We start from the raw sequence: 19,220 nt of genomic DNA on the forward strand, positions 1-19,220 counted from the left end.
AGAAAAGGGATCTGACAGTCACACAGAACTAACATTATTCCTGTGATTCAGGTTGGAGGATGCTGCATCCTCCTCCGTAACCCATTTCTAAAGGTGGTTCAGCCTTGCCTCCCTTCCTTACCAACTTCCCCTCTCCATACGAGGCCACCCTATTATTTCTAGCCTTTGGTAAGTCTTCTAGTCCTATATCAACTTACCACTCAACTATACTGTAATCATAATAGAAACAGACATAAAATAACAAGCCCCTGGGTGTCATTTCTCCATTCTCTGGTTTCTCTGTTTCTCACAATTCTCCAGTTATTTGAAGGACCTGGCAAAAGACCATACCCACCTATAAAAGGGCTGCTGTTTAAAGTAAGTGTAAACACAGAAACAAAATATGAAACAAAAAAGATTTTATGTAACTTATATTTTTTATTCCAACCTAATTTTGGCTTTATTCCTCACCTCCCATTCCCATTCTCTTACTATAAATCCAAACATGGTTTTTATTTTTTTAACAAAATGTTTAAAGTCATGATTATCTAGAGTCATACCATTTTCTTTTCTCCTAAAGGGGGGAGAAACAGCTTTTGTTCTGGTGCTGCATTTTCAAATGCATACAGCATTAAGTGCACATTAATATATTCCTTAGAAGCTATTTAAAATACAACCCTTCATCCTTTGAGGTTATTGACATCTTTATAGTTCACTGACATATCTATAATACATTATTCATTTTCATGAGTGAAGTGGTAACTGTAATAAAAAACAGGATTTTAATCCCTGAGGTGCCAGTTTAAATGGAAGAAGTTGCGATTACAATACAAGATTTGAAAATAGGCCTTAAATATGGATCATGCTATCTGGATCAAAATCACCTCCATGGCAGTCATTTAAGTTGCATTTACTAAGTTAAGGTAACCCTGCTCTTCCTAGCCCTCTTGCTATAATAATATTTCCTTTTCTATAGAAATAAAACATAGCAAGGAAGTCTGCAGAAACTTCTGAGATCCTCAGAAATCAAGAGAAACCACAAGTCCCATTCCTCTAATCTCCATCCACATTGCTGGAGAGGGTTTTCAGCACCATTCCAAGATCTAGAAAGGTTGATGAAACGACTTGGTTTTTCTACTTCTCCATGTAGCCAAAAGGGACAAATCTGTCATACGGTCTTGAAAATGACAGTGTCCTGCTTGTCTCTGCCACCGTAACATTAGCAGAACTGCATTCCACTCTTAGTGCCCACTGTCTCTGCGGGGCCCTTTCTCTCCCAGGGCGTGGGTTCCTGCTCCTGCCCCTAGTAGTAGCGGTTCAGGCTCCTGGTGCCGGGAACCTCAGGCTGGCCATTCATCCAAATCTCCCTGATGATACGTTCCCGCTCCTCCAGCCGCTGGGCTCGCTCCAGCTCCTCCACTGAGGTGAAGACATTCTTGTTCAAAGTCCTTTCAAAGCGCCGATGTCTCCTGACTGAGATGTCAGATGCTGCATCCAAGCTGCCATCCTCACTGTCGCTGCTGTTGCTGCTGCTTTCTTGGTCCTTCAGAAACTTCTGGGAATGCTGACAGCAGTCTGTGTGGCAAGAGATCCTCATCACCAAGGCAGCTAGGGTGAGGACCAGTCCAATACACACACCAGAGACAAAGTACAGAGCTGCTCCCTCGGGATTTTCTGTTGGCGAAGGAGGAAGAAGAGAACATTTGAAAGATGACAACTATATATTCAGAGAGCAAATATGACTTCAGCACAGGATGGACCCCTCTCACCAGGCCCCAAAGCTTTGATGGCTGCAAACAATGCCTTCTCATGTGACAAATTGCATAATGTATTCAAATACAGTTTTCAACAAATAGTGTGGATAAAGACTGTATGGGCTTCTTTCACTATTCTTGCAACTTTAACTTTGAAATTATTTGAAAATGAAAAGTTAAAAAATGAAAAAATATTATTTAGCATCTACTATAAGCAAGTAATTGTGCTTAGATGCCATTTGCTTATATTACACAAATCTTTGCTTCTGAATTTTCTCCTGACACTCCTTGAATTATCTTTTAACTGTAGTTGTAGGCAACTTCAGACATGATCCTTACCTCTCAGTAATCATACTCTTACATAAGACCTTCCCCCCCAGGGCTGGACCTAGTGACTTACTTCTAACAGAAGTGATGGATGACTTGAGATTAGGTAACCTAAGACTGACTTCCAACTCACTCATGCTCTCTCTTTCTCACCCATTTGCTCTGAAGCAGTCAGTTCCCATGCTGTGAGCTGTACTACAGAGAGGCCCACATAGTGAGGAACTAAGGGTGGCCTCTGACTAACAACCTTCAAAGAACTGGACTGCACCAATAGCCACGTATGTGAGGTTGGAGGTGTATCAATATGTGTATATGTCTTCTAAATTTTCTTTTGCTTAGCTGTATTTTTTAAGTATTCTATACTTATTAATGTCACACTTGTAATAAGTAATGTTATTTTACTGGAACATAAAATTTTAAAGTGAATCATGTCCTGGTGGATCCTTGAGGTGGCCACAGCCCTGGTCTTGCAGCAATCTTGTGGAACCCCTTCAACAGAGAACCCAGCTAAGCAAATCCCAGATTCCTGACTTACAGAAACTGAGAAAATAAACACTTGTTTTGAGATACAGAGTGTCCCTGAATTACATCATAGTAATTCAAGTTATGCCCCAACCACTGATGCTGAAGAAGCTGAAGTTGGATGGGTCTATGAAGACCTACAAGACTTTCTAGAACTAACACCAAAATAAGATGTGCTTTTCATCATAAGGGATTGGAATGCAAAAGTAGGAAGTCAAGAGATACCTGGAGTTGTTACTCCAAGACAAGTTTGGCCTTGGTATACAAAATGAAGCCAGGCAAAGTCTAACAGAATTTTGCCAAGAGAATGTACTGGTCATAGCAGACACCCTCTTCCAATAACACAAGAGATGACTCTGCACATCTGAACACTCTGAACATCACTAGATGGTCAATACCAAAATCACATTGATTATATTCCTTACAGCAGAAGATGGAGAAGCTTTATACAGCCAGCAAAAACAAGATCAGGAGCTGACTGTGGCTCAGATCATAAACTCCTTATTGCTAAATTCAGGCTTAAATTGAAGACAGCAGGGAAAACGAATAGGCCATCCAAGTATGACCTAAATCAAACTCCCTATGATTATACAGTGAAAGTGACAAATAGATTAAAGGAATTGGATATGATAGAGGGCCTGAAGAACTATGGACAGAAGTTCATAACATTGTATAGGAGGCGGTGACCAAAATCATCCCAAAGAAAAAGAAATGCAAGAAGGCAAAATGTTTGTCTGAGAAAAGAAAAGAAGTGAAAAGCAAAGAAAGGGAAAGATATACCCATCTGAAAGAAGTTACAAATAATAGCAAGGAGAGATAAGAGCCTTCTTAAGTAAACAATGCACAAAAAATAGAGGAAAACAATAGAATGGGAAAGACTAGAGATCTCTTCAAGAAAATTAGAGATACCGAGGGAACATTTCATGCAAAGATCGGCACAATAAGGGCAGAAACAGTAAAGACCTAGCAAAAGAAATTAAGAAGTGGCAAGAATATATAGAAGAACTGTACAAGAAAGATCTTAATAACATAGACAACCATGATGGTGTGGTCACTCACCTAGAGCCAGACATCTTGGACTGTGAAGTCAAGTGGACCTTAGGAAGCATTACTATGAACAAAGCTAGTGGAGGTGATGGAATTCCAGCTGAGCTTTAGATGGAGAAATATACCATGTTCATGGATTGGAAGAATCAATATAGTGAAAATGAGTATACTACCCAAAGCAATTTATAGATTCAATGCAATCCCTATCAAGCTACCAACAGTATTCTTCACAGAGCTAGAACAAATAATTTCACAATTTGTATGGAAATACAAAAAACCTCGAATAGCCAAAGCGATCTTGAGAAAGAAGAATGGAACTGGAGGAATCAACCTACCTGACTTCAGGCTCTACTACAAAGCCACAGTTATCAAGACAGTATGGTATTGGCACAAAGACAGAAATATTGATCAATGGAACAAAATAGAAAGCCCAGAGATAAATCCACACACATATGGACACCTTATCTTTGACAAAGGAGGCAAGAATATACAATGGATTAAAGACAATCTCTTTAACAAGTGGTGCTGGGAAATCTGGTCAACCACTTGTAAAAGAATGAAACTAGAACACTTTCTAACACCATACACAAAAATAAACTCAAAGTGGATTAAAGATCTCAACGTAAGACCAGAAACTATAAAACTCCTAGAGGAGAACATAGGCAAAACACTCTCTGACATACATCACAGCAGGATCCTCTATGACCCACCTCCCAGAATATTGGAAATAAAAGCAAAAAATAAACAAATGGGACCTAATTAAACTTAAAAGCTTCTGCACATCAAAGGAAACTATTAGCAAGGTGAAAAGACAGCCTTCAGAATGGGAGAAAATAATAGCAAATGAAGCAACTGACAAACAACTAATCTCAAAAATATACAAGCAACTCCTACAGCTCAACTCCAGAAAAATAAATGACCCAATCAAAAAATGGGCCAAAGAACTAAATAGACATTTCTCCAAAGAAGACATCCAGATGGCTAACAAACACATGAAAAGATGCTCAACATCACTCATTATCAGAGAAATGCAAATCAAAACCACTATGAGGTACCATTTCACACCAGTCAGAATGGCTGCGATCCAAAAGTCTGCAAATAATAAATGCTGGAGAGGGTGTGGAGAAAAGGGAACCCTCTTACACTGTTGGTGGGAATGCAAACTAGTACAGCCACTATGGAGAACAGTGTGGAGATTCCTTAAAAACTGGAAATAGAACAGCCTTATGATCCAGCAATCCCACTGCTGGGCATACACACTGAGGAAACCAGAAGGGAAAGAGACACGTGTACCCCAATGTTCATCGCAGCACTGTTTATAATAGCCAGGACATGGAAGCAACCTAGATGCCCATCAGCAGATGAATGGATAAGAAAGCGGTGGTACATATACACAATGGAGTATTACTCAGCCATTAAAAAGAATACATTTGAATCAGTTCTAATGAGGTGGATGAAACTGGAGCCTACTATACAGAGTGAAGTAAGCCAGCAGGAAAAACACCAATACAGTATACTAACGCATATATATGGAATTTAGAAAGATGGTAACAATAACCCTGTGTATGAGACAGCAAAAGAGACACTGATGTATAGAACAGTCTTATGGACTCTGTGGGAGAGGGAGAGGGTGGGAAGATTTGGGAGAATGGCATTGAAACATGTAAAATATCATGTATGAAACGAGATGCCAGTCCAGGTTCATTGCACGATACTGGATTCTTGGGGCTACAGCACTGGGATGACCCAGAGGGATGGTATGGGGAGGGAGGAGGGAGGAGGGTTCAGGATGGGGAACACATGTATACCTGTGGTGGATTCATTTTGATATTTGGCAAAACTAATACAATTATGTAAAGTTTAAAAATAAAATAAAATTTAAAAAAAAGAAAAAAATCAAGAAAAAGGAAATTCTACTACAGCTGACAATGAACTATGGAACATATTTATTAGTTCTATAATGTTACATCATTTTAATATGCTTTGGAAAACTGGACTTCTATTTAGTATTAATATTAAATATTTCTAAACATTACTGTTCATTAGGCTAATGTAAAAATGTCCTAGGCAATAGATAGTAAATAGTAATTTTTCTGTTTAGCAAAACAGATAAATAGTAATTTACTACCATCTTCAACAACCGTATAGAACAATGGAACATATCTGTACAGCAGGAAAAGGAATGTAACAAATTCATAGCATGAGTAAACATTCAGTGTTTTGTTAAAAAAAAAAAAAAGATGATGCTGTGAAAGTGCTGCACTCAATAAGCCAGCAAATTTGGAAAACTCAGCAGTGACCACAGGACTGGAAAAGGTGAGTTTTCATCCCAATCCCAAAAAAGGGCACAACTGTGTTCATTTCACATGCTAGCAAGGTAATCCTCAAAATCCTTCCTGCTAGGCTTCAACAGTACTTGAACTGAGAGTTTCCAGATGTACAAGCTGGATTTAGAAAAGGCCGAGAAACCAGAGATCAAATTGCCAACATCTGTTGCATCATAGAAAAAGCAAGAGAATTCCAGAAAACACCTACTTTTGCTTCATTGACTATGCTAAAGCCTTTGGCTGTGTGGATCACAACACACTGTGGAAAATTCTGAAAGAGATGGGAATACCAGACTACCTTACCTGCCTCCTGAGAAATCTGTATGCAGATCAAGAAGCAACAGTTAGAACCGGACATGGAACAATGGACTGGTTCCAAATTGGGAAAGGAGTATGTCAAGGCTGTGTATCACCCTACTTATTTAACTTATGTGCAGACTACATCATGTGACATGCTGGGCTTGATAAATCACAGGCTGGAATTGAGATTGCCAGGAGTAATATCCATAACCTCAGATATGCAGATGACACCACACTAATGGCAGAAAGCAAAGAACTCAAGAGCCTTTTAACTAAGGTGAACAAAGAGAGTGAAAAAGCTGGCTTAAAATTCAACATTCAAAAAATGAAGATCATTGCATCCGGTCCCATCACTTCATGGCAAATAGATGGGGAAATAATGGAAATAGTAAGAGACTTTATTTTCTTGGGCTCCAAAATCACTGATGATGGTGATTGCATCCATGAAATTAAGACACTTGCTCCTTGGAAGAAAAGTTCTGACAGATCTAGACAGCGTGTTAAAAAATAGACATCACTTTGCCGACAAAGGTCCGAATAATCAAAGCTATGGTTTTCCAGTAGTCATGTACAGATGTGATATGTACAGTAGTCATGTACGTCATAAAGATGACCGAGTCTGAAGAATTGGTGGTTTTAAATTGCAGTGCTGGAGAAGACTCTTGAGAGTCCCTTGGACAGCAAGGTGATCAAACCAGTCAATCCTAAAGGATATCAACCCCGAATATTCATTGGAAGGACTGATGGCGAAGCTGAAGCTAAAGCTCCCATACTTTGGCCATCTGATATGAAGAGCTGTCTCATTGGAAATGACCCTGATCCTGGGAAAGATTGAGGGTAGGAGAAGGAGGCGACAGAGGATGACATGGTTGAATGGCATCATTGACATTATGATTGCATCATAATGCACCCATTATGACTCAATGGACATAAGTCTGAGCAAGTTCCAGGAGATGGTGAAGGACAGGGAAACCTAGCGTCATGGTGAGGTCCGTGGGTTTGTAAACAGTCAGACAAGACTGAGCGACTGAACAACAGCCTTCTTTATGGTCCAATTCTCACATCCGTACATGACTACTGGAAAAATTATAGCTTTGACTGAAGTGAAGTGAAGTCGCTCAGTCGTGTCTGACTCTGCGACCCCATGGACTATAGCCCACCAGGTTCCTCCATCCATGGGATTCTCCAGGCAAGAATACTGGAGTGGGTTGCCATTTCCTTCTCCAGGGGATCTTCCCAACCCAGGGATCAAACCCAGGTCTCCCACATTGCAGGCAGATGCTTTAACCTCTGAGCCACCTAAAGAGGTGGCTTTGACTACTGGCCATCATAAAGTCTATAAACAATAATTGGTGGAAAGGGTGTGGAAAAAAGGGAAACCTCTCATGCTGTTGGTGGGACTGTAAATTGGTACAGCTACTATAGAGAACAGTACAGAGGTTCTTTTAAAAACTAAAAACAGAGCTACCATATGCTATGCTATGCTATGCTAAGTCACTTCAGTCGTGTCCGACTCTGTGTGACCCCATAGATGGCAGCCACCAGGCTCCCCCGTCCCTGGGATTCTCCAGGCAAGAACACTGGAGTGGGTTACCATTTCCTTCTCCAGTGCACGAAAGTGAAAAGTGAAATCGAAGTTGCTCAGTCGTGTCCGACTCTTAACGACCCCATGGACTGCAGCCTACCAGGCTCCTCAGTCCATGGGATTTTCCAGGCAAGAGTACTGGAGTGGGGTGCCATTGCCTTCTCCGAGAGCTACCATATGAACTAGCTATCCCACTCCTGAGCATATATCGAAGAAAATCATGGTTTGAAAGGATATATGCAACCCAATGTTCATTGCAGCACTGTTTACAATAGCCAAAACATAGAAGCAACTTAATCTCCATTGACAGACGAATGGGTATACATATAGATACACACACACACACACACACAATGGAATATTATTCAGTCATTAAAAAGAATGAAATGACATTTGCAACAACATGGATGCACCTGGAGATTATCATACTAAGTGAAGTAAGTCATACAGAGACAGGCAAGTATCACGGTATTGTTTATATACAGAACCTCCCAAAATGATGCAAATGAGCCTATTTTTATTAGCAGATACAGGGACAATTGAAGAGGACCGTCCCTTGTGGGGCCTCAGTTCTTCTTAAGAACACTAAGAAGAATCTGAGGTCTTATAAGAACACCTCAAGGGAGAGGTGGGCCAAGCCAAGAGAGGCACTGGTGCCAGAATGAGGAGGTACAGGGATTTTAAAGAGAGGGCTTTTACATACTCATTTAGGCATGCGTGGACTGACAAGTTTTTATTCAAGATTTCTCGTTTCTTGAGGTAAAATTGTATTGCTATAAACTTCCCATTTAGAACTGCTTTCTGCTGAATTCCATAAGTTTTGGACCATTGTGTTTTCATTTGTCTCAAGTATTTTTTATTTCTTCTTTGATTTCTTCAGTGATCCAAAGGTTATTGAGTAGTAATTATTTAGCTGCCACGTGTTGGGGTTTTTTAGAGGGTTTTTTTTAAAAAATATAAATTTATTTATTTTAATTGGAGGTTAATTACTTTACAATATTGTATTGGTTTTGCCATACATCAACATGAATCCGCCACAGGTATACATGTTTTCCCCATCCTGAACCCCTTCCCTCCTCCCTCCCCATACCATCCATCTGGGTCACCCCAGTGCACCAGTCATACTTTATTTCTAATCACATAGTGTTGGGATCAGAAAAGATGCTTGATATAACTTCGATTTTCTTAAATTTACGATGGCTTGCCTCGCAGCACAGCACGTAGTCAATCATGGACAATGTTCTGTGTGCACCTGAGTAGTCTTCTGCTTTTGGGTAGAATGCTCTATAAATATCAATAAAGTCCAACCTCCTTAAAGTGTCATTTAAGGTCTGTGTTTCCTTATTAATTTTCTGTCCAGATGATCTGTCCATTGATGAAAATAGGGTACTCAAGTCCACACTATTATTGTGTTACTGTCAATTTCTCCCTTTATGTTTATTAGTATTTGCCTTACATATTGAGGCACTTCTATGTTGGGTGCATATATAATTGTTATATCTTCTTCTTGGATTAGACCCTTGATCATTATGTAGTGTCCTTCTTTGTCTCTTACAATAGTCTTTGTCTTAAAGTCTATTTTGTGTGATATGGTATTGCTACTTCAGCTTTCTTATGAATTCCATTTGCATGGAATACCTTCTCCCACCCCCTTACTTTCAGTCTGTAGATGTCCCTAGGTCTGAGGTGGGCTCTTCTGGATGACATATATATGGGTCTTGTTTCTGTATCCACCTCAGCAAGTCTATGTCTTTTGGTTGGTGCATTTAATCCATTTACATTTAAGGTAATTATTAATATGTATGATCCTATTCCTATTTTCTTAATTGCTTTGGGTTTATTTTCTATAGGTAGGTCTTTTCCTTCTCTGTGTTTCCTGCCTAGAGAAGTTCTTTTAACATTTGTAAAACTGGTTAAGTGGTTCTGAATTCTCTTATCTCTTGCTTGTCTGTAAAGCAACTGGGGTGGGGTTTAGATATCAGCTTGAATCTTTTTCAGCTGGGCCCCCCTCAGTTGCTCATGCCTAACTTCCTACCTAAAAATTTACCAAACAGAAACTGACTCACAGAATTGGAAAAAACTTATGGTTATCAAAGGGGAAAGGTAGAGGAGAGGGATAAACTTAGACTGTGGGACTGAGATACACAAAATACTATATTTTAAATAGATAACCAACAAGGACCAACTGTATAGCATAGGGAAATCTGGTCAATATTCTATAATAACCTAAATGGGAAAGGAATTTCAAAAAGAACAGATATATGTATATTTTCAGCTGAATCATTTTGCTGTACACCTGGAACTAACACAACATTGTAAATATAGTCCAATATAAAATAATTTTTTTTAAAGTAAATGCATCTTGACTTATAATATTTTCAACTTACAGTGGGTAAGTTAAGGAAGATCTGTAATTTACTATGCAACAATAGATAACTTATACAATCATAGATTGAAAGCCAGTGTGGGCATTTTTGAATGACCTCATCAGGTTAATTTGTGGGGAAGTAATTTAAGCTCTTCCTTGGTGAGAGAGAAAAATAAACATTCTGCTGATGAGCAATATAATTGGTGGGTCCAGTGATGATCCCTGTATGATGTGCTCAAAACCCTGTATTTGTGTGTTTTTAAAGAATATAAGTGGGATTATATATTATTTATATTTGCTTTTTAAACTTAAAAATATTTATTAGAAAGGTTTCAACATATGCCAATAGCATTCTTTTTGACTGTTGCATATTTTTCTGTAGTATAGACATCAAAGTTTATTTAACCTTTTGCTTGTTGATAGCATATAAACTGTTTTCAGTTTTTCATTGTTACAATCAATGCTAGAGTCATATCTTTGTGTCCTTGTACACATCTCTTTATGTACATGTAGAATTATTTCTACAGGTTAATTAATTTAGAAACAGAACTTTGCATCAAAGGGCTTAGGCATTCTGAGGTTTTATACATTTCAAATTCTACCTAAAAATGGTTCTATTAGTTTGAACACAGCATATTGAACCCATGTGTTTATAATCCCTCCTTCTCTCTGAAATACCCACTGAAATGACAGTGACACATATAAAATAGATTCAAATTATAGGTATTTTTATGAAGAAAAGAATAGAGAAGAAAATAGAAGACATGAAGAATCAACGTAAGAGTAGCCAACAGTGTAATATAATGAAAAAGGAGTGACGTCAACATCATGGTAGTGTGAGTCTACTTTTTGTCCCTTCTTTTTAAATAAACACAAACAAGAGCACCTCTGTGGGCACAGTGTGATCTATCAACATAAACCAAAGGACCGGGGAGAAATCTCGCCTACCTGTTCATCTGGTAACAGATAAATCCTTGGTTTGGTTTGCAGAATCAGCAGAGTGAGCAAACCTGCCCCAACAACTCCCAGCCATAACTGGGGAAAACCTGGAGATTTCTGATTTAGGAAAATACTCGCAGATGAGGGAGAATTTGTAAACGTCCAGTCCTATGGAGGTGATCAGAGCACACCACTGGAGGGAACACACACACACACACACACACACATGACTCTGAATGTAGCAGAGAGGGAAAAAGGAACTTGATCAGCTCTGCCCCTCCCCACAAGCTGACACAATAAGAGACTGAACTATCTCATGATGACTTCTCCACAGGTGAAAAGGAGATGTAGTGAGTGCACGGCTACCCCAGCTGTACTAGATGCTGCACACAAGAAATCCACTTTTCTCCAGAAACAGTAAGAGTACTGGAAGCGGGGACCTCCATTACTGGGAAGCAGGGGAGAGATCAGGAAAGGCTAAATAAGAACACCAAAAGGTCATGGGTCCTACTGTCTGTGCTCAGAGCTTCAGCAGGAAGTCCACTTAAGAGCCCCTGGGAGGCTCAGCCAAGGATCTCCCCACTAGCGGGTGGTCACCCTCAATGTCCCAAGAACTAAAACCATACCTCCCCTCACTCTAGGGTGGCTTCTGTGGGCAGAGACTGGTAGCAGGAGCAAGTACAGTAAAAGGGTGCTATGACAAAAACAGACCAGGATCTGTTGGCAAAAGAGAAAACCAAACTTGAGCTATAGCTCTACTTTCTGGAAAAACAAGAGAGGTGTCTAGCAGCTAGCCACGTGAGTTGTAAAAACCACAGAAGACATAAAAGCTTATGAATTCTGCCACATGAGGGAGCAAGAAGTGCAAAGCAGGTGTATAAATACGAGGTCACAGAGAACCCCAGAGAGAACAGGATTAACAAACAGTATATACCCTATCTGAAGGCAACTAGCGAAGATTTGAGGAAGTGTCTGATACAAGAAAGGAAGAATCAAGAAAACACATCACCAAAAGATAATCCATCGATAACTGAGCTCAAAAGCAGAAACAAAATTATAATTGATCCAATAAGGAATTAAACATAGCTGTTTTGAGGAAACTATAGACTACAAGAAACACAGAAGACAATTCAATGAAACCAAGGGGAAAATGCATGCACAAAATGAGAAATTCAGCAAAAAGTTAAAAACCATAAAAAAGAACCAAACAGAAATTCCAGAACTGGAGAATTTGATGATTAAAATAAAAATGCAATAGAGAGAATCTGCAGCAGGATAGATCAAAGACTAGCAACCAAGAAGATAGTGATTTTGAAATAACCCAATCAGAGGCGAACAGAGAAAAAAGAATGAAAAAGTGGGAAGAAAAGTGTGTGTAATCTATGGGATTCAATCAAATGTACAAATATTTAGCATAATTGGAGTTCCAAAAGGAGAAATGAGGGGCATTAAGTTTACTTAAAGAAACACTAGCTAAGTACTTCACAAACCTAAGGAGAGACATAGATAATCCAAGTTTACGAAATTAATAAGTCATCCTACTATCTCAATGCAAAAGATTACCAAGAACTCATTATCATGAAATTGTCAAAAATCAAAGAAAAAGAGAGAATCCTTAAAAAGCTAGAGGAAAAAAGATAGTAAACTTGCAAACGAACCCTCATTAGGCTATCAGAAGATTCATTGGCAGAAATGCTATATAGGTCAGGAGAGCATAGAATGATATATTCAAATTTTTGAAAGAAAGAAAGCCAGCCAAGAATAGTTTATCTGGCAAAGTTATCCTTCAGATATCAAGGAGAAAATATGCTAATTGGTGATGTGCTGTGCTATGCTTAGTCACTCAGTTGTGTCTGACTCTTTGTGACCCCGTGCACTATAGCCTGCCAGGCTCCTCTGTCCATGAGGATTCTCCAGGCAAGAATACTGGAGTGGGTTGCCATGCCCTCTTCCACGGGATCTTCCCAACCCAGGCATCAAACCCAGATCTCCCACATGGCAGGCGGATTCTTTACCATCTGAGCCACGAGGGAAGCCATTGGTGACATGAAAATATATTAAAGTATAAAACACACTGGTAAAGGTAAATATACTGTAAATGCAGTTTCAGATTTTTGAAAACTAATTCTGTAATAGCATGGTGTGTTAACCACTTAACTACAGTTTAAAGACTAAAGAGTATTAATAACTATAACACTATAATCTTTTAAAGAATCAGATCAGATCAGTCACTCAGTCGTGTCCGACTCCTTGCGACCCCATGAATCGCAGCACGCCAGGCCTCCCTGTCCATCACCAACTCCCGGAGTTCACTGAGACTCACGTCCATCGAGTCAGTGATGCCATCCAGCCATCTCATCCTCTGTCGTCCCCTTCTCCTCTTGCCCTCAATCCCTCCCAGCATCACAGTCCTTTCCAATGAGTCTGTTCAAGAATACACAATATTAAAAAGAGGTAAACTGTTACATCAAAATGTAAAGAGGGGAGTAAAATGGTGGACATTTCATATGTGAACAAAAAGCTTTCAGTCTTTCACCAATTAGTATGTTAGCTTTGGGCCTGTCATATATTGGCTTTATTATACTGAGATGCATGCATGTGTGCTAAGTCGCTTCAGTCATGTCCGACTTTTTGTGAACCTATGGACTGTACTCTGCCAGGTTCCTCTGTCCATGGGATTCTTCAGGCAAGAATACTGGAAAGGGTTGCCATGACCTCCTCCAGGTGATCTTCCTGACCCAGGGATCAAACCCTTGTCTCAGGCATCGCCTGCATTGGCAGGCAGGTTCTTTTAACACTAGAGCCACCCAGGAAGCCCATACTGAGATATGTTCCTTATATACTCAACTTGTTTAGGGTTTATCATTAAGGAAAATTGAATTTTGTAAAATGCTTTTTCTGTATCTATTGAGATAATCAAGGAAAGAAAAGGAGATGAAATCATCATCTTACAGAGATACCTGCAGTCCCATGTTTATGGCAGCATTATTTACAACAACCAAGATACGGAAACAACCTATCAACAGACGAATAGATTAAAAAAATGTGAAATGTATTACAATATTATTCAGCCATTAAAAACAGGAGATTCTGCCATTTATAACATGGATGGACTTCAAATGCATTATGCTAAATTAAATAAATCAGACAGAGAAAGACAAATAATGTATGATATCAGTAACACGTGGAATCTTAAAAAGTTGAACTCATAAAAGCAGAGTAGAATGCTGGTTACCAGGGGCTGAGGGGTGGGAGAACTATGTATATGTTCAAATGTACCCATTAGCAACTAGTAGATAAATTAGTTCTGGAGACCTAATGTAAGGCATAGTCATTATACACAACAATATTTATTATAGACTTCAAAATTTCTGAGAGACACGATCTTAATTGTTCTCATCACAAAAAAGAAAGATAATAATTATATGACATGAAATAGGTGTTAGCTAATGCTACAAGAGTGATCATGCAGCAACACAGAAATGTATAACTTTATACACTTATAAACCTTAAATCTATACAATATTATATGTCAAATTATATCTCAATTAAAGAAATAAAGGAAGGAAGGAATGAAAGGAAGGTAGAAGGAAGGGAAGGATGGAAGGGAGGGAGGGAGGGAGAAAAGAAAGAAAGGAAAGAAGAGAGGAGGAGGCTGAAATATTAAGAGTACTGTTCAGTTGCTAAGTCGCTAAGACTCTTTGCAACCCCATGGACTGCAGTACACCAGGAACCTCTGTCCTCCACTATCTCCCGGAGTTTGCTCAAATCATGTCCAATGAGTCAGTGATAATCTATAACCATGTCATCCTCTGCCACCCACTTCTCCTTTTGCCCTCAATCTTTCCCAGCATCCGAGTCTTTTCCAATGAGACAGCTCTTCACATCAGGTGCCCAAAGAATTGGAGCTTCAGTTTCAGCATCAGTCTTTCCAATGAATATTCAGGGTTAATTTCCTTTAGGATTGAATGGTTTGATCTCCTCTCAAGAGTCTTCTCCACCACAGTTCAGCACTCAATCTTCTTTATGGTCTAACTCTCATATCCATACATGACTAGTGGAAAAACCATAGCTTTGACTATACAGACTTTGTCAGCAAAATGATGTCTCTGTTTTTTAATACACTGTCTAGGTTTGTCATAGTTTTCTTCCAAGGAGCAAGTCTTTTAATTTCATGGCTGTGGCACCATCCACAGTGATTTTGGAGCCCAAGAAGATAAAATTGTCACTGCTTCCACTTTTCTCCTTCTATTTGCCATGAAGTGATGGCAACAGAAAAAAATCCATCAAATCATCATAATCTCACAACCTGAATATAACTACACACTATGAAATACAGTGAAGTGAATTTTCTCCCTTCTTTCTCCTATATATATTTACTTGGTTATTGTCAGTTTATATACAACTTATATATTTTACTCTGGATATACTTTTTGGTTGCTTTTACAATGATTTTTTTTTTAGAGTAGTTTTATACTCAGAGGAAAATTAAGAGGAAGGTACAGAGATATCCCATATACCTCCCAACCTTACACATGCAATAGCTTCCCCCATTATCAACATGTCCCAGCAGAGTGGTACATTTGCTACATTTGGTACAATTACTATGTTTATTACATGAAACTACATAGACACATAATAACCCAAAGGCCAGTGGTTATACCAGGGCTTGCTCTTGGTGGTGAACTATCAGTTTCAAAAAACATATAATGACATGTATCCATCCTACAGAGCATTTTTACTATCCTAAAAATCCTGTGCTCCACCTACTCACCCTTCTCTCCAAGGATATACAGTTTATATAATGTAAATGTCTCTGTATTGCTCCATAGTCTTCTAGTCAATCATACCTAATAATGGCTACATAGTATTCTACCCAGTGAATTCACCACACATTACAAAAACAGTTTCCTACCTTTGAATATTTAGGTTGTTGCCAATTTCTTTTTATGTTAAAAATGATGGAAGGAGCATTTTTGTGCTTAACACTACTCTTTTTTTTGCTTGTTTCACTTACAGCTTTTATAATGGATTCTCAGAATAGAAATCTTCATGTCAAAAGGGTATATAATTTTATACCTCTTAAAATACATTGCTAAGTGAATGTTCAAAAATGGTACATTAATTTGTTTTGCCAACAGCTATGTATGAAATTACCACTTTCACCAAACTCTCCAAGAAGATATATTCCAACTGTTGAAAAATTTTTTTAATTTTTTGTCAGTGAACGGTCACTTTATTTCACAAAAATTTATTGTGAGTCTACAATGCCTTTGACTTAGAGACATAAAGGTTGTTAGCCCTCACCAGATTTCCATATAAAGGGGAATACTAGAAAATAGAAATTACAATACTTTCTTAAATCCCCAAATTTGTGACTATCAATTGAGCAATGGTGGGCTACACTCCCTCATTGCTGAGATCATCTCCCTCAGGCCAATCTCATAGGAACAAGTGATTCAAATTCTGGTTAAATATTACATGGAGAAAAATAATTCCCCAAAACTTATTCATTGAAAAAATTACCATAAGCAAAGTTAAATGACAAATGCTAAACTGGGGACATTATTTGAAATATGTAACAGAGATGAAGAGCTAATATATAAAGAGTACCTAGAAAAAGCATTAAGAAAAAGACAATCAATGAAGGAAATGAACAAAAAATATTAATAGCTCACAGAAAAGTAAATACAAATAGTTCTTTAAAACATGTGAAAAGATGCTCACTGAAAGCAGGGGTTGGCACACTATGGTTCACAAGCCAAATCTGGCTAGCTAGCTGTTTTGTTACTTGCTCACAGCTATGCCCATTCGTTGATGTTTTGTCTATGTCTGCTGGCATGCTACAACAGACTTGAGAGTTAGAATAGAGACTGCATATGGCCTACAAACCTAAAAATATTTACTACCTGGTTTTTTAAAGAAAAGTTTACTGACCTGTGACCTGGATAAAAAAAATTAAATGACATTTAGATACTATTTTTAATGTAGCAGACTGTCAAAAATCCAACAGCTTGAAAATACTATAACAGGGTCTTCTCACACATCTTATGAACAGTAAATTTGTGAAACTTTTTAAATGGCAATTTGGTAATACTTATCTTAAGCAGTAATTTATTTATACTTGGTCAAGCAATTCTACTTTTGAGAATTTATTCTACAAATCCACTTGATCATGTATGTATGCCATGGTTATTTATTGCAGGTTATTTATCCCATTCAAAAAGATTCAAATCATTCCCACTGGAGGACTGGTTAAACCGATTCATCTATATAATGAAAACAGTATGTAGTTATCTGAAAGAATGAGGAAGCTCTCTATATACTGATATTAAATACTTTTATAATATATGTTCAGTGAAAAAAAGTTAAGTACAATACAGTACATAGGATATGCTAACAGTCTATAAAAGTGGGGAGGATGAGACTGTTGAGCTCAGAGTTTCTTACATCTGCACAATGAGCACTGGAAAGGTGCAGAGAAGACTGGTAATACATCAAACTTTGGGACTGGAAGGAGGGGCAGCTCTGGAGTAAGACCTCTTACTATATGCCCTTTTATATTATTTGATCATTGAACAATATTCATTCACTAACTTGTTGAATACCTAATAGGTACCAGGCCCTATTCTTGTGCTAAGGATATGGCAGTCAATAAAAGAAACACAAATCTCTGTGCTCCTGGGAACTTACATTCTAGTAAGCTAGTAAGGAGATAGGTAATAAACAAGATAAATAAAATAGGTGGTATGTTCTAACCACCTATTTTGGTGATAAGGAGAAAACAGAAAAACATAAGAAAGAAGATATGATGTATTGAATGTATGCTGGAGGCAAGGAAGTTAACAGAGTGACCAGAATCTCACTAAGAAGTAGTGAGATTCTAAGATTTTTAAGGAAAAAAAAAATCTAAAAATGGAACAGTGAGGCTGGAGAATGTATTATCAATTAAAAACACTGAATTAAAAAAGAGCAACCATTCAGTTTAATTTTTTAAACAATGCTCTTAGAAGTTATTAATATTAATTATTAATAAGATTATTATTGATGAGATTATATCCTTATTTTAATTTACTGTATTATGATCTCAAAGGGTTGCTTTCAAGTAGTTAAAACAAGAAGCTTTTACTGCTCCAACTCAAGTGCTGAGATAGAGGAAAGTAAATGTGTAGGGAGAACACATGGATGATCCTTAGGTGGATGGGCACCTAGGTCAGAATGGGGAGTGAGGGGAGAAGATGGCTGAGTGAGTTCTAAAGACTAGGAAGGAGTTAGCCAATCCAAGACTGAATGAAAGAATTCTTGGAAAAGGAAATGACTGTGCAAAAGCAAAGAGATGAGCAAAGGCCAGGCAGATGGTTCAGAATAACCCAAGCGAGGTCTTGGTCAGGGAGGACTATAACTAAATAAAACTATGGAGATGTCAAGGTAAGCATTAAAAGCCCTGGTAAGCCATATAAAAAACTGCAGATTGGAGTACCTCAAACTATCCCTAAATCCCTTCTCCCTTGCTTGTCTCTCTCCTAGCATGTTTTCTAAATCCCAGCATGACTGACATCTTGAGATGGTTATCTCTTTGTCATTGGGGTTGTCTTATGCATTGCAGTATGCTTCTCTACCCACTAGATGCCAGTAACAGTCCCTCTTACCTGTTATTACAACCAAAAATATCTCCAGACATTGTCAGAAATCCCCTTATAGGGCAAAATCACCCCTGATTATGAACCACTGGTCTGGAAGTTGAAAAAGCTAGAATTCTCACTTTTCCAGCCTCCCTTGCAGCTAGAAATCACTACGTGACACAGGTCTAGCCAATGAAAGATGAGAGGTGGTCTACTGGAACTTCCTTCCTTTTTCATCCTTTCAATCCTTACTTCAAAGGTAAAAGCAACAGCAGCAATTATGCAGCCATGAGATGATAAGCATAAAAGAAAAACCATGAGAGTCAGAGAAGCTGGCCCCTACATTTGTGAGCTAATGCTAGCAATCACCTACCTCCAGACTTTTCCCATAGGAGTGGGTTTGATAACTCCTATGCATTTAGGCTACCAAATTGAAGGTTTCTATTTTTG

General features: G+C 38.4%; 1 protein-coding gene across 2 annotated transcripts in view; it reads right to left on the reverse strand.

Moving 5' to 3' along the window:
- Positions 1-412: 412 nt before the first annotated feature.
- The window catches only part of EVA1A (eva-1 homolog A, regulator of programmed cell death), an 86,775-nt gene continuing 67,967 nt past the window's right edge, over positions 413-19,220 (reverse strand). For both annotated transcript variants that reach the window (XM_070380158.1, XM_070380159.1), the window contains one exon: positions 413-1,653. In XM_070380158.1, coding sequence (XP_070236259.1) covers positions 1,283-1,653 — 371 coding nt within the window. In that variant the 3' untranslated portion in view covers positions 413-1,282. The remainder of the gene's footprint in view (positions 1,654-19,220) is intronic.

Source organism: Bos mutus, chromosome 11 (genome assembly GCF_027580195.1).
Source record: "Bos mutus isolate GX-2022 chromosome 11, NWIPB_WYAK_1.1, whole genome shotgun sequence".
NCBI lineage: Eukaryota > Metazoa > Chordata > Mammalia > Artiodactyla > Bovidae > Bos > Bos mutus.